This window comes from Pristis pectinata, chromosome 6 (genome assembly GCF_009764475.1).
Source record: "Pristis pectinata isolate sPriPec2 chromosome 6, sPriPec2.1.pri, whole genome shotgun sequence".
Lineage (NCBI taxonomy): Eukaryota > Metazoa > Chordata > Chondrichthyes > Rhinopristiformes > Pristidae > Pristis > Pristis pectinata.
In genome coordinates, this window is record NC_067410.1 from 18,248,166 (window position 1) to 18,265,451 (window position 17,286).

The window sequence follows — 17,286 nt, forward strand, 5'->3', positions numbered from 1 at the left end:
AAAAATATATTAAATTATCCTTTTTTTTTGTCCTTCACCTTTTAAGAAACCCACTACTAGCCTTTGAAAGAAACCAATTTTTGGCATTTTTCTACTACACCAAAAAACAACTGGCTTCATAGCAAACACTTTTCCTTCCTTTTCTTTTTTAAAAAAGCCAATTTTAGAGAAACAGAACAATATCCCAGATTTCAGGAACCAGATGAAGTCTGACGTGGAAAGTGACTCATGTGCCTCATCCCCACTATTCCAGTAAACTGTATTGTTTTACAGAGCCAAGTTGCAGTAGTAATGTGGGGTCACAAGGAAGCAACAAATTTATTAGACTGGTGACAAGTGACAAATGAATGCACTTAACATTCACAACCTTTTTTTTGAAAAGACATTGAAGTGGAAATGAAAACTGTGAGTGAGGGTGGGCTATGACTCTGGCTGGGATGGGATGCAGCAATTAAATGAAAGTTATGCCGTCCTGATAGCTTGAACTCTTTCTTGTGCTTGGCTCTACAGAGTGTCAATGAAGCTGCAGAAGTGAACCAGCCTCAAAGATGCTCCCTCAGCGAGAGACTGGCTAGGGGATAAGGAGCAGGTGCCCGAGCCCACAAAATGGTGGGACGGAACAGATACAAAAATTGAATTACACCGCAAATGTAGCTAGATGAGTCTTTCATTTTACAATAGCAGCTCATACCAAACATTATATTTATTAAACTTTGAATTGTATTGAATCTTCAGCTTGGTCTTAGGTGGAAAGCACTCCCCTGCTGTTTGTATGTGTTACATACCAAGATTTCCATAAAAGTAAAAAATCCAAGACGGTTCCCTGTACGCAGCATTTTGACTGGCAAATAAGTGTGATGACAAAGACTAAGTTTTTACAGGTAAGACAGCATCAATGAGGAGAGAAACAGTGAATTTTTCAAGTCAAGGACTCTTGAGAGAGCGGTTGAAGCTGGGCGCTGACAGCATTTAAGAAGTGTCTAGATGAACACATGAATTGCCTGGGCATAGAAGGCAATGGACCAAGTGCCGAGAGAGGGATTAACATGGAAAGGTCCCTACTGGTTGACGTGGATGAGTTGGGCTGAATGGCCTGTTTCCATGCTGTACAATTCTATGACTTTATGACTCTTCATCAGAACTGGAAAACTGAGAAAGGATGCATTGAGAACACACAAAGGCCTAGTATAAGTGGCAGAAGGAGCACGTGACTTCACAAGCTACTCACCTGTCCACCCAGTCAGTCATCAAACTAAAACAATCTTATCAAACAGAAGCAGCTCCCAGTGACGATCAGCCTAGATTATATACGCAAACTGGCAGTGTCCTTTCAATCTTGTGAAATATATTTCTTTCATTTGGGCTCACCGCAATGGTGACATAAAGTCATTTCGGCAAACAACGTAAAATCAAGTTACTATAAATATCAAATGCTAATTAAAGTCACCCGATGCCTGGAATGAGTAGGTTGCTTTGGGCGGAAAGGTTGGGCTTGCTGGACTTGTAGTCACTGACGTTTAGATTTGTGCGAGGGAACTTGACTAAAACGTCAAAAATCTTGAGAGGTCTTGACAGGATGGATGTGGAGAATGCTTTCTCTGTGCAACAATCTAGGACTGGAGGTCACTGCTTAAAAATAAGGGATCATCCATTTAAGCTAGAAAATAGGCGAAGCTTTTTCTCTCAGGTGGGTCTTTCCAACTCTCCTCAAAAATTGGTGGAAGCAGAGTCTTTGAATACTTCTGAGGCAGGGGTAATTGATTCTTGATATGCAAGGGGGTAAAAGGTTATTGGGAATAGCTGGAAATGCAGAATTAAGATTACAATCAGATCTCCCATGACACTAAATGGCGGAGCAGGTTTGAGGAGCCAAGTGGTCTGCTCCTAATCAGTATGACTCAGAATCTTGATGCAGGGTTTTGATCTGAAACATTGACGGTTCCTTTCCTCCCACAGATGCTGTTTGACCCACTGAGTTCCTCCAGCAGATTGCCTGTTGCTCAAGCTATGTAAATGTCTGCTTCAAAATCACCAGTCAAGAGTGCACCTCACATTCTTATACCATTTTGCTGCATCTCTGTTCCCTAAAGCTTTGACTGCAGCTTCAGTAATTTCCGCTAAAACTCCATCAGTTACTTTCGTCAAATCTCCTCTCCATGTCCTTTATCTAATGTAAGCTAGTTTAAAGTACCAACAGAAATCAGGGAAAAAGTACACATTGGTATATTTATGAAAGCCTATTGGCTACAAGGTCAGTCAGTTAACGTGATTCCAATCTTCAAGTAAAAGGTCGGGAACATAATCCTGATAATTACTGACCTGTGAAATTGATGTCAATGCTGGAGGAAAGGGCATTGTCCTATAATTGAACCAGTGAACACCTAACAAGAAAGGCAAAGTAACGGTGGCTGGTCTTGACACTGATATTTATGGAGGGCAAGTTCTGCTGCCAGCTCCTAGCTTTGCAATTAAACTTCATTTACTCGGTGCAGCAACAAAGTTAAAGGATTCACCGTAAAACACCATTATGTCACGTCTCAGTAGCAAAGTACTCCAAATTCATAGCATAATCAACACAAGCAGGGCAGCAATTTGGAAATTAGAAGCACCAATTTAAAAAATATACATGTAGACTTTCAGATTTACTAAGAAATTCATTGGTAACAATGGTCAGACTCACCAGCATGCATGTATTTTTCTTCCAGATAATTTCTTTAACAAATGGCTTCAGTAACAATTATGCAGTAAAAAGGTCACATTGATTGAAATACATCTGGGAAAATAAACAAATGGGAACAATGGAGACCATGGAAAGACTGAATTAGTGCTGAGAGTGAAGGCAACACTCTGTGGGGTTTGTGCAATGAAAGAAGGTGGGTCTGGGTGTGCCTTTTAACAAAAAGTTTAAAGTGAGTCTGCGTAACGTTGCTGTAAATACCAAGCTAAGTTACATTAGCTCCAATGAAAGATTATTGACTGAAAATTTTAGCACTGCTCCACTCTCCACGGGTGCTATCTGATTCACTGGTTACTTCCAGTACTTACTGGCCTTATTTCGAATTACATCATGGTACTGGAACCCTGGAGAGCTAATCTTGCCACTGCAAAATATTGACGAGACCACGTTCAGTCACTAGCGAGAGTTGCATATTGGCGACCTTTGAGGGCAAAGGGTTAAAACTTCAATTGCTCTGCATCTTGGAGAAACAGTTCTTCCAAGACACATGATAACATAAATAAACCTCAATTAAACTGTAATTTTAATGGCTAGTGTAAAGAAAAAGCAGCAGAATGGGCATTAAACTATACTTTCAAAAGAAAAGTTATTAATCTATAATATTCATAGCCTATTAATCAAACTACTCCTCAAAAGACTTAAGAAGATATGACAGAAAAGTCTTGTTTGGGAAAACTAACTTTGAAGTGATATCTGTGTAGCTGCTCAAAAGATGCAAGAATCACAGTCTTAGCTATGACACGTACCTTTGATGTGAGCAATTACAGATGTATAAGGCAGCATGATTTTAATAGTTATTTGAGAATTTGAAAGAAAAAAAACGAAAACTCCTGTATCTGTAAAATTTTCCGATATAGTGAAAGTGATAAAAATTCTGAATATTCCACCGTCAAATATCTCATTTACTCAAATTGTGCGATTGCGAACCATGGGAAGTAGATTCTATAACAGATAATGCAATAAACTGTATAGAATGTCATGACAAGCCAAGGCATGGCATTTATGAAAGATGCAACAATGACCTCCCCTGCACTTGCCTATCACTATCTCTTACCTGCATCTACCTATCACCACCTTGTTCCCACCCCGCCTCCCCTCTTTTGTCCACCTATCACTGCTCTGCTTTTCCCTCCTATATATTCGGATTCCCCATTTCCTATCTTCAGTCCTGAAGAAGGGTCCTGACCCGAAACGTTGACCGCCTGCTTTTCTCCACGGATGCTGCCTGGCCTGCTGAGTTCCTCCAGCATCATCGTGTTTTTCATCCAGATATTCCAGCATCTGCTGTTTCTTATTGTATGGCATCAAACTGGTTGGCTGATTTTTCCTTCCATTAATTTCAATGGCAGCAGATGTCCTGTTTAATAGGCAAGGAATTCAATGTTCCCATTTTATAACTAAATTACACCATCACCACAGAAGGTTCAATGAAGGCCAACAAGTATGACTCCCATTTAAAAGAGTTATTTAGTGAATCTGTTACATTTAAATTCTTCTTTTAATGAAACTGATTTCTGTCCTTGACTCTGGTTCCAACAATTTTCCTTTTAAATAAAGACAACTGCTTTATTAAATTGCAAACACTTTGATGTACAGAGGGTTCATATCTTCCTGGATTTCCACTGCTGTAATTGTACAATTTTTCACACTACTAATTGTATAGATGAGCATATGTTTGCAGAAATATCACAGCTGTATGGAAGCATTTAAAAAAAAAATCAGAGTTACATAAAAGGTGCTTTAATTCTGCACATTCTTGAACGGATCTACGAGCTTACTACTTTTCTATTTAATTGAAAGCAAGGAGCGTTAGATGTTTTCGTCTGTATACTTCTGGTCTTTTTATGTGCCGTAGTGCAGGGAATTTAGTAGTGATATGAAAGTCTGTTTGAAATGCAGCTAGCAGATTGCTGCAAGTGGGGTTAAATGTTACAACCTTAGATGTGACTGCACTGGAGTGGATGCAGAGGAGCATCACAGAGAATGGGAAATCATTGCTACATGGAAAGATTGAATTATATGGCAGTTGACAGGAGATTTAATTGAGGGTATAAAAATACAAAGGCCAAGATGGGGTAAATAGGAAGGAACTATTCCTTTTAGCAGAGGGGGCATACAATTAAAATAACTTTGAAGGATGAAGAAAAATATCTTCACCCAGAGACTGGTAAAGTCTGGAAGTTACTGCTTATTACAGGCAGAAACCCTCACCACACTTAAGAGGTATTTCAATGCGTACTTAGACAGCTGTGACCTGCAGGACTATGGACAAGTGCTGGGTAGCTCTTAGTCAACTGGTACAGACATGGTGGGCTGAATTGCTGCCTTCTATGACGCAGATTTTTGATAATTCTACAAAACTAGATATGTTACTTCACTGGAGGAGCAACTTGGGAAAAGGTTAACAGGAACCAGTGCTGCATAAATCTTGAGGCTATATCACCATCCCTTGTCTAATATTGTAACAATTTAACTGGGCCAGTCTTGTTTATTACATCCTGTGCGTTAATGATCAGAGAACATTAGACCACATCTAGTTAGTAATTTAGCTCCAGATTAGTGGTGCTGATCCAGACTACAGCCACAGTAACTAATCTAATGAGGCTCAGCCACAATGTTGGCTGAACCATCTGCTTATTGAGGGAGTCTAAAGAGTGATTCATATATACCCATCATTTTTTATTTGCTTAAATCTTTCGGATGCGTGAGGTTCAGATCGGTTTATTTACTATGTGGGAAAAGTTAACATTTCAGTTTTTGTGCCATGTTTTCTCACCTACAGTAAACGAACAGCTGCCCATATTTTCACTATTATCTTTATGTTTGTATTTTATCTTAATGAATAAAAGCTCAAAAAATCAAATTCTGTATCATGAAAATCAAAACTGTATATGCTGGGAATTTTAAAACAAAAACTTAAAATGCTGGAAATACTCAGCAAATTAGGCCACATCTGTGGAAGGAGAAACTAAATCAACATTTAGTCCCTTCGCCAGAACTGAAAAGGAGACGGAAGCAGCTAGTAAAACTTCAGAGAAGATGAGGGAGGGGGATGTTTCTGATAGGTTAAAACCAGGGAGACCTTGAGGATAAGCTGAAACAAGGTTATCTGGTCAGTGAATGAATGGGAGCAGTTAGAGAGCAAAAACATAGACAAAAGAATGTGGAAGTACATGCAGATCAGACTGGGCATGTCCTCCACACCCAGAGAGAAAAAAAAGGGAAGAAAAAAAAGCTGAGCTAATATCACAGATGGATGACTGATACAGACTGAGAAATCAAGTTACCTTAAGTTGTAGAATTCAATATCAAGTCCACAAGACAGCAACATGCCCAGACAGAAAATGAGGTGGTGTTTCTCAAGCTTACACGGAGCCTCACTGTGACAGTACAGGAGGCCACAGGTTGATTAGTCAGAACGGCAGGCAATAAGAGGCTCAGGGTTGCCCCTACAATCAGCCAGTCTGTTTTTGGTTTCTCCAATAAGAACACATTGAGAAATGCAGTACACTAGATTGGAAGAAGTGCACAGTGCAGGGCAAGAGGTTAATAATGTTAAGGAAAGAGAATCTGGAAAGGTTCATGGTTTATTCCATTTTTTAAAATTCTTGCATCATAAAGATGATTTCCATCAACCAGTAACTTAGAAAAGCCTTGGTTATCCCTGGTATGTCTACTCAACTCATCTGTAATCATAAAAATCAAACCCTGCATTACAACAGTGATCATACTTCAAAAGATACTTTGGTTTGTTCCATAGTCTTAACAGTATTACAAAATCCTAAACAAAATTAAAGGGAGAAAGATTTTGGGAGTACAATCAACTTCTTAAAATAGATTCTATGCATGTCTTCAGACTCATTTTTTTTTCAAAAAAAAAGCTCTTCTATACAACTACAGTTACCAGGGGAAAGGTCTTGCAGATATGTTACAGAAATAGCTATTAATGCATAACTTTACAACCTTTCTCTCATATTTCATATTGTTACTATTTCTATTGATATACAAAACCGAGAAATGCCTTTATTACCACTCCCCCCCCACCACCCAAGCATTCCTTAAAATGCATTGTAGCTTTAGGGAGACAAACAGAGCAATTACTAGACTAGGATAAAGAGGCCTAAGTGAGAGTTCCAAAGACACAAGTTTAAATTTCATCATGGCAGCTGAAAAATTAAATTTAAGTAATTAAGTAAATCTGGAATGGAAAACTAGTTTCAGAAATAGTAATCATGGGCCAGATCTTGCTGATTTTTAGCCTTTGAAAATGAAGTAATCTTTGTGCAGAATTCTAGGACTTGCTGGGATTCTGAGACCACATTGATTTGAACGGGGATTGTAGGGCAAAGATTTGCACTTATACAAGTTCTGCTGCTGTTTATTTTGACGTTTCTCATAATTCAGCTAATACTTAGTTTAAAAATGATTTAATATTATTTTATTACTTTTCAATGTCTCTGAATGTCAAGGACATTTTGAAACTAATTAAAACTTATTACAGGTTCCACACCCAAGTCCATGGGCTATTAAAGGCCACCAGGGATATTTTGGGGCAGGACATCTTCGCTGTGCCATCCGAGGCTCTTCTGCCGATCAGACCGAGTGTAAATTGCCTTCTGCGTCCAGATGAGATGGGTGTATTTATAGGTGCACCACAAGCATTGATTGTGGTTAGGGGGAACAGACCACAAGATCTGTCACAACAACACTACCAAACTATCATAAAAGAAACACTATGTTCTCCAATATCCTTCAGGGAAGGAAACTCACCACCCTTTCCCGGTCTGGCCCAAGTGCAATTCCCAATTCCCTAATGAAGTTGACCCTTAATTGTCCTCTGAGGTGGATTTGTAAGCACCTCAGATTAGGGGACATTAGGAATGGGCAATAAGTATTGGCAACACCAGTGTTAGCCATATTTTGTGACAGATACTTGGATATGGGCAAGGATTTAAATCAATTACACTGTGTGCTTAAGATGCAACTATTGCTCATCCATCACCCATGTTTATGGTTCAACGTTGGCTGACAAGTGAGTAATTTCTGCAGATGTACAGTGGAGAGCATTCTGACTGGTTGCATCACAGCCTGGTATGGAGGCTCCAATGCACAGGATCACAAGAGGCCGCAGAGGGTTGTAGACTCAGCCATCTCCATCACGGGCACAACCCTCCCCACCATCGAGGATATCTTCAAGAGGTGGTAGCTCAAGAAGGCGGCATCCATCAATGAGGACACTCATCTTCCGGGACATGCCCTCTTCTCATTACTACCATCAGGGAGGAGGTACAGGAGCCTGAAGACCCACACTCAACGTTTCAGGAACAGCTTCTTCCCCTTTGCCATCACATTTCTGAACGGTCCATGAACACTACTTCATTATTCCTTCCTTGTGCGCTATTTATTTTGTAATTTATAGTACCTTTTACATCTTTGCACTGTACTGCTGCTGCAAAACAACAAATTTCATGTCATATAAATCAGTGATAATGAACCTGATTCTGATGTTTTCTAATCCACCCATCTCATCCTCCCTATCTCCACAACCCTCTAAGATATCTGTGCTCCAATAATGGCCTATTAAGCATCCTTGATTTTAATTGCTCTATGGGCAGGCATGCCTTCAACTGCAAGATCCTGAGCTCAGAAATTCCTTTCACTTTGTTCCTTCCTTCAATACATTCCTTAGAGCCTATCTCTTAAATCAAACATTTAGTCACCTGCCCCTAGCATCTTCTGATTGGTTCAATGCTGAATTTTGTTTGTTAACACCTGTGTGAGGCATTTCATGACATTTGCATAATTAAAAGGTTAAATATTTACAAAAATGTATTGTCATTTACCATAACAACAAACTGGAACAGTAACTCTGTGTGGTATGGGAAAAACACCTTCTTTCTTATCTCCCAAGCTCCTGACTTTGCCTTCCAATACTTTCCATTTTCTAGCATAGCCATTTTTTAAAATAATCTGCACATAATCCACATCAATTGGTGGTTCTCACTGAATAATGTACTGGGTGATTATAGCACCATAGTATCCAAAAGTAACAGCAACCGGGAGATTTAGTGGAGCATTAAAAAAGGCAGGCAATTAAATTAACAAGGAACTAAAAAAAGTGGTATTATGTACTGAAGAAGTAATCAGTTAAAATTCAACAAGCATTTCCACTTAAGGCAGTACCTCACAATTGTCAGATGAGCTTAGCTTGATCAAATGCTTCTGATATTCCACAGAACAAATCATAAAACTCTATATCACTCTTGTCTTTCAAAGGAACATAAACTGATGTTAATGATTTCTGCTGCTTTTTCAGATCCCTTGTTGCCTATCTGGAAGGGTAAGCAAGCATCAAGGGCCCAGAGTTTCATTACCTGGCTAAACATTCAATTGTCTAACATTACTTATATCAGTGGCACGAAACTAAAACTTAATTCTTGTACAATCAAATGTGATCATGGATGCTAGCTGGTTGCTCTGGAAATTTGAATGGGCATTCCTTGCATGAGTTATCACTGGGCCCCTGATGCCACTCCCCAGTCAGTGATCCTCATTGTTTCCCCTGCAACACTCCTTCTGGGACACTGTGGGGAACTTGGGTCAAATTTTGCTGAGAGTGACCATCGTTGGCTACCCCATGTTACAATTAGGCCTTCCTATGCCAAGTTCCTTACTCTTAAAATTTTTCTATCCTAGCCCACACAATATCAAACCGGAGCTGCTGAACGTGGTGCATTCAACTCTCTGACCCTGTGATCGATATTAATGTCTTCCGACCCATCAAATATGATCCTAGGCCCCCATCAAGGTACCTGATCCATCATCAGTCTGATTACTCTTCTTCTCTCTCCTCCGATTCCCTGACCCCTTTCATCCATTCTGACCTAACCCAAGGTCCTTCGCCTCCCCCCAACTCCAACCCAAGGACTACACTCTGATGCAATTAAGTAAAGCTTCAGGACACCACATTAACCCATGCCTTGTCATCCTGGGGAACTAATGTCTAACTTCCTTATCCTCATGACTCAAGAATTTATCGAACTCTTTTTGTAAAGGCAAAAGAATTTGGAAATGTCTCTCAGAAATACTCAAAAGGAGGTAGATTTTTATTTATGCAGTCAAACTTGACATTCAATTTGCTTAATCTCAAGAAACAAATGAATGCCCATTTAACCTGTTTTTGATATCACAGGTCTAGCAGAGATATATTGGCCAAAGCTTCAGAGATGAACAGAGTCATTGGCTCTCACCATGCACTGACCAGGTGGAACAGGCATGGAGGGGCTCAGTTTAACTTCCCCTTTGAAGGATGTTACCTTTGATGGTCAGGCACTTCCTCACTACCACATGGATGTGTCAATCTACAATAAATGCCCAGATCCTACAACAGAGCTTAAACCCACAACTTTCTGGAATTAAGCAAAACCAGATTTTCAACAGCTGTTGAAAACTTGTTCTGTGAAATTATGTTATTTATTCGCAAAATGCTGACATTGCTAACAACCTGCATTTGCTTACCGTCCCCATCTATCTCGTGGACTGAGTGAACATCTCAGTGACTGGTTAATTGTCAACCATAATGGCAAGTCTGGAGTCATATGTAGGATAAGCACAGCAGAAAGGTTTTTAAACAACAACCCTGTAGCTTCATGGTCACCATTGCTGACACTAACTTTTTAATTCCAGATTTATTTGATTATTTGAATGTAAATTCCCTTGCTGCCACAGTGGCATTTGAAATTGCATCCCCTAATTTTGAACTCTGGCACTTGGAAGTTGGCCCGGTGTGCTAATCATGATGCTGCTGTACCCCTATATGTGAGGGGGATGATTTCCTTTGTCCATGATGTACAATGAAATCATCAACATTCTTAGATGCAAAAGAATAGCCAAGAGCAGCAATCTGGATGTAAACCATGGAAATCCTGAAATAAGGACAATATTCCCAAGTGCAGACAATTTTACTTTGTGGGTCAGGTGGCAAAAGATGGCAAAATATTCAGATTCTCGGCTCAGAACACAACATCAGAAAAGTACATTGAAAGAGTTCACTGACAAAAGAGAGCCAAGGAAAATATTAACACAGCAGCTTAACTCTGTATTTCCTGATTAAAGGTTTCAGTTCCAAGAGTGGTGATCCTCTATCGCAGGAAGTCACAGACAGAATGCCTTTTGCTTTGCTGCTGGCTGCCTTCACGTTACTCTTAAACACAGTCAGCCCATCGTCAACTAAAGACATGTTGTTGCAAATTACACACAAGACACAAAAGGCCAGACGCACAACAGAAAAAGTTCAAACTTACCTAAAGCTCATCTTGAATCAAGTTTAAAATCGAGCCTGGCACAGGATCTGAAATCCTTTTGTGTTTACAACAGATGTTTGGGAGTCTCCAAGGTCACACAAAGCTCATTAAAATGAGGAAGCATCAGTAATTCAAATCAACAAGGCTTTCTCTGGTTAATAAAATAATTAACCAGGCTATTTGCCCTTAAGATAATCAGCATTCACAATACCCTTCAGCATTCACAGGACTACCAGCAGCACAAACACAAGGTCCGCTCTTAGCCCGGCAGCACACAAATGACAGGATTAGCCACGCCTGCCGCAACACACTTGGGTACCAGCCAGTTAAAGACAGGCAGCCTTTCCTCACATTCATTTACGATTGGCTCAGAGATGCAACCACAGCCAGCAGCTTGCTGAGACCACTCTGTTTATTTATTGCCCGCTCCGGTTCACCATTTTAGAAAGCTATGTTTGAATCAGAGGCAAGAATGTGAAATTCCTTCTGGAGATTCTTTAAATGCTTCCTTTGCCAGCGTGTAGCTCTGGAGTTCCTTGAAATGCAATGAAGTGCAGAGCCCTGCGGCAACAATTCTGATCTAAGCAGAGAAAGTTTTTTTTATTTGTCACCCTGAATCAACTATGCAACGACTCCTCTGCATAATTCTACTCTTTTACCAATGAAACCAAAGCTGTGCTCTTGGGCGTTCCTTAGTGTTTGACTGAGCTGCACTGGGGAGGGGAATAGTAGAAAGAGCTGCCCTCTGATATAAAGATGATCAGATGGTATCACACTCCGACGGAAATATAAGGAGCCAGACAGGGGGCGACGGTAACATCTGGCTGTAATACTGGCAAAAATATACAGTAGTTCAAAACAACTGCAAATACAATTGAGCAAAGGAGTATTTTGCATGTTAGTACACTTACAGTGCAGGGGAAAATGTATGCATGCAATTTCCTGTCTCTCAAAAAGAGATATTAATGTTCAAACCTCAGCAAGTCCAAGCAAGTGTGTAGAGATGGCCAAAACAAATCTGCAAACATCAGCACTCACATGGAGTATATCATAGTGACTCATCATGCAAAGGGAACCACCCTGAGAAGCTCTGAACAAATCCTTATGGGCCAAGGAGGCAGTCACACCCAGCTGCTGTGAACCACGCTACAGGCTCTGGGATTAGCCTGAAGTTAGCAATCAGGCTGGGCATATCCTGCACTCCCAGACAGAGGGAAAAAACAGGAAGGAAAAAAAAACAGGCTGAGCTAATATTACATAGAAACATAGAAAAACTACAGCACAATTCAGGCCCTTCGGCCCACAAAGCTGTGCCGAACATGTCCCTACTCTAGAAATTACTAGGCTTACCCATAACCTTCTATTTTATTCAGCTCCATGTACCTATCTAACAGTCCCTTAAAAGACCCTATCGTATCCGCTTCCACCACCGTTTCCGGCAGCCCATTCCACGCACTCACTACTCTCTGAGTAAAAAACTTACCCCTGACATCTCCCCTATATCTACTCCCCAGCACCTTAAACCTATGTCCTCTTGTGGCCACCATTTCAGCCCTGGGGAAAAGCCTCTGACTATCCACCTGATCAATACCGCTCATCATCTTATACACCTCTATCAGGTCCCCCCTCATCCTCCTTCTCTTCAAGGAGAAAAGGGCGAGTTCCCTCAACCTGCTTTCATAAGGCATGCTCCACATTCCAGGCAGCATCCTTGTAAATCTCCTCTGCACCCTCTCTATGGCTTCCACATCTTTCCTGTAGTGAGGCGACCAGAACTGAGCACAATACTCCAAGTGGGGTCTGACCAGGGACCTATATAGCTGCAACAATACCTCACGGCTCCTAAATTCAATTCCCTGATTGATGAAGGACAATACGCCATATGCCTTCTTAACCACAGAGTCAACCTGCGCAGCCGCTTTGAGCGTCCTATGGACTCGGACCCCAAGATCCCTCTGATCCTCCACACTGCCAAGAGTCCTACCATTAATACTATATTCCGCCAACATATTTGACCTACCAAAATGAACCACTTCACACTTATCTGGGTTGAACTGCATCTTCCACTTCTCAGCCCAACTCTGCATCCTATCTATGTCCCTCTGTAACCTCTGACTATTCCTAATCATATTAAACCTCACCAAATGTTCATAAATCCTGCCTCTCAGGATCTTCTCCATCAGTTTACCAACCACTGAGGTAAGACTCACTGGTCTATAGTTCCCTGGGCTATCCCTACTCCCCTTCTTGAATAAGGGAACAACATCCACAACCCTCCAATCTTCCGGAACATCTCCCGTCTCCATCGACGACGCAAAGATCATCGTCAGAGGCTCCGTAATCTCCTCCCTCGCCTCCCACAGCAACCTGGGGTACATCTCATCTGGTCCCAGTGACTTATCTAACTTGATGCTTTCCAAAAGTTTCAGCACCACCTCTTTTCTAATATCTACATGCTCAAGCTTTTCAGGCCGCTGCAATTCCCCACTACAATCCCCTGGATCCTTTTCCGTAGTGAATACTGACGTAAAGTATTCATTAAGTACCTCCGCTATTTCTTCCGGATCCATACACACTTTCCCACTGCTGCACTTGATAGGCCCTATCCTTTCACATCTCATCTTCTTACTCTTCACATACTTGTAGAACGCCTTGGGGTTTTCCTTAATCCTGCCCACCAAGGCCTTCTCATGTCCCCTTCTGGCTCTCCTAATCTCTTTCTTAAGTTCCTTCCTTTTAGCCTTGTACTCTTCCAGATCTCTAACATTATCTAGCTCTCTGTACCTTTTGTATGCTTTTCTTTTCCTTTTGACTAGATTTATTATAGCCTTTGTACACCACGGTTCCTGTATCTTCTCGTGACTCCCCTGTCTCATCGGAACATGTCTATGCAGAACTCCACACAAATACCCCCGAATATTTGCCACATATCTTCCGTACTTTTCCCAGAGAACATCTGTTCTTAATTTAATCTTCGAATTTCCTGCCTGAGAGCTTCATAATTCCCTTTAGTCCAAGTAAACACCTTTCTAGTCTGTCTGTTCCTATCTCTCTCAAGTGCTAAAGTAAAGGAGATAGAATTATGATCACTATCACCAAAATATTCACCCACTGAGAGATCTGACACCTGACCAGGTTCATTTCCCAATATCAAATGAAGCACAGCCTCTCCTCTTGTAGGTCTACCTACATACTGTGTCAAGAACCCTTTCTGAACACACCTAACAAACTCCACCCCATCTAAACCCCTCACTGTCTGGAGATGCCAATCGATGTTTGGGAAGTTAAAATCTCCCATCACAACAACTCTGTTATTCTCACACCTTTCTAGGATCTGCTTCCCCATCTGCTCCTCAATAACCCTGTCACTATTGGGCAGCTTATAAAAAAACCCAACACAGTTATCGACCCCTTCATGTTCCTAAGCTCCACCCACAGAGACTCCGTAGACAATCCCTCCACAATGTCCAACTTTTCCGCAGCCGTGACACTATCTCTGATCAACAGTGCTGCTCCCCCACCTCTTTTGCCTCCCTCCCTGTCCTTCCTGAAACATCTAAAACCCGGCACTTGAATCAACCATTCCAGCCCCAGAGCCATCCAAGTTTCCGTAATGGCCACCACATCATAGCTCCAAGTATCGATCCAAGCTTTAAGCTCATCCGCCTTGTTCACAACACTCCTTGCTTTAAAATAGACACATCTCAAGCCTGTCTGAAACACTTGCCTTCTCTATCACCTGCCTATGGTACTTACTCCTATCTTCCTCTATTTGAGAGCCAAACACCTCTTCCCCAGTCTCTCCAGTATGGATCCCACCCCCCCAACAATTCTAGTTTAAACTCTCCCCAGTAGCCTTAGCAAACCTCCCCGCCGGTATGTTGGTCCCCTGGGATTCAAGTGCAACCCATCCTCTTTGAACAAGTCATACCTGCCCCAATGATCCAGAAAACTGAATCCCTGCTCCTTACTCCAATCCCTCAACCACGCATTTAACCTCCTCCTCATTCTGTTCCTATACCCACTGTTGCTTAGCACAGGCAGTAATCTGGAAATTACTACCTTTGAGGTCCTGCTTCTCAACTTCCTTCCTAATTCTCTATAGTCTCTTTTCAGGACCTCATTCCTTTCCCTAACTATGTCGTTGGTACCAATATGTACCAGATGGATGGATGGAGACAGATAGATGACTGATCAGTCATTTTTTTCTGTCACATTCTTTTGTCTAGGTTCTCACCCTCTGACAGCTGCCATTCACTCATTGGCCAGATAACCTCATTTATAGCTCATCCCCATGGCCGTCCCATTTTATCCTCTCAGAGACACCCTCCCTGCAGCTTTACAGGTTTATTTTGTCTCCTTTTCAGTTCTGACGAAACGTCTTCCTCCAGAAACACTGCGTCCGTTTCTCTTCCCACAGATGCAGACTGACCTGCTGAGTATTTCCAGCATTTTCTGTTCCTGTTTTAGATTTCCAGCATCTGCAGTTGCTTTGATTTTCATAATTCTGCAATTCTAATCTGGTCCTCCGTTCACTAAAGATTCAAACCCAACTTCACCTTGACTTGGTACCTTCAAATTCTTCGATTCTTTTAAAATCCAAAAATCTGAGCTGAACGTATTCAGTGACAGCCCTAGGTGGTGGAGAATTGCAAAGGAGTGAAGAGGTTTTTTTTCCTCTTCCCATTCATAAATAGCTGGCATCTTACTCTGAGAGTGTAACCTGTGTTGCCACTTTCAGAGAGCTATTGACTTGCACTCTAAGGTCTCTCTCTACATCAATGCTCCTGAGATTGTCTCTTGCTTCAATTCAAAGAGTTCCTTTAAAGAGCTGTTACAGGCATAATGGACTCTGAGATTATCAAAACTATTGTTCCTGCATCAGCTTCCCTCCCAGCTTTCACTCTTGTTAGAGACAGGCTAGGTATGGATCTTGAGGGCTCCGAAGATGAAGCTGACACTGCAAAAGACGTTTGTTTTTGAGAGTGGACAGGAAAGATATATATCCAACTTCCTGAATTAGGGGAGTGTTTTCCCTCCAAGACTGTGGAAAGTAGTTATTTCAAAGAACGCTCAGCTTTTACGCATCTTTTTCTTGAATGGCCTGGAGTGCTTCCTTTACAGTTTAATGGTCAGATTTCGGGAATGGATAACTGGCAGATGCTGTGCTTTATTTTCTTTATCCACTAATTTAATATCCTCTCATCAATGCCCACCATTAAAGGAGACAGTTTGGCCCATTGAGCCTCCAGGATCTACTGTTATACAGTTGGTCAGGGCTGGAAGGGGAGGGGAATGAAAGAGGAATAAATCTGATCTCCACTCACAACAAGCCCAGGCCACCACAAGCCCCGGCCACCAAAAACCCTGCCTATAATCTGCCCTTTATTGTTGGCAACCCTATCTAATAGTCACCCTCGTGCTTCTCAGACCCAATCAAGTTCAGTTGACACAGTGGGCTGATGCAGTAAGAAAATATTAGAACGTGAGTGAGCTAGGGCTTTTCCCTTCGGAGAGGAGGAGGATGACAGGTATACAAGATGATAAGAGGCATAGACTGAGTGGACAGTCAGAGACTTTTTCCCAGGGCAACAATGGCTAACACGAGGGGACATAATTTTAAGGTGATTAGAGGAAGGTATAAGGGGGATGTCAGGGATAAGTTTTTTTTACACAGAGAGTGGTGGGTGCGTGGAACGCACTGCCGGCAGAGGTTGTGGGGGCAGATACATTAGGGACATTTAAGAGACTCTTAGGTAGACACATGAATGATAGAGAAATGGGGAGCTATGTGGGAGGGAAGGGTTAGATAGATCTTAGAGCATAATAAAACGTCAGCACAACATTGTAGGCCGAAGGGCCTGTACTGTGCTGTAGTGTTCTATGTTATGTTAGGATGTTGAGCACTGACCCAAGTGACATGCTGACCATGATCAGGCACCAGCTGGATATCAATGGAGTGGATTCTCTCTTGGTTCAGTGTCAACATGACGTGCTTGCAGTCAATGGCATCCTGCACCACAGAGAGGCCGGCGCAGAGAGGGTCGAGTCAGTCCGGGGACCTCCATGTCTGCTTCTCGATCTGGCCATTCACAGGTGCAGGCAGCAGTACCATTGAAGGGTCCCTCTGAGACAACTTCTCTCCCCTTGTCCAAGGTTACGTTCACGTCTAGGTGTCCTGGAGAGGGAGCACGGCGCTGTCCACTGGCTTGCTGGAGGCCTTCTGGGACTGGGGGCCATTGCAGG

General features: G+C 41.9%; 1 protein-coding gene across 2 annotated transcripts in view; it reads right to left on the reverse strand.

The window, feature by feature from the left end:
• Positions 1-17,286, reverse strand: part of shisa10.1 (shisa family member 10, tandem duplicate 1) — a 66,653-nt gene that overhangs the window by 32,123 nt on the left and 17,244 nt on the right. Inside the window, exon 1 of one of the 2 annotated variants that reach the window (XM_052018760.1) lies at positions 11,041-11,296. The exons of the other annotated variant lie outside the window; for it this stretch is intronic. Within the exon in view, the coding sequence (XP_051874720.1) occupies positions 11,041-11,051 (11 nt within the window). The 5' untranslated portion in view covers positions 11,052-11,296. Of the gene's footprint in view, positions 1-11,040; positions 11,297-17,286 lie in introns of those variants that run through there. 2 annotated transcript variants of the gene reach the window in all.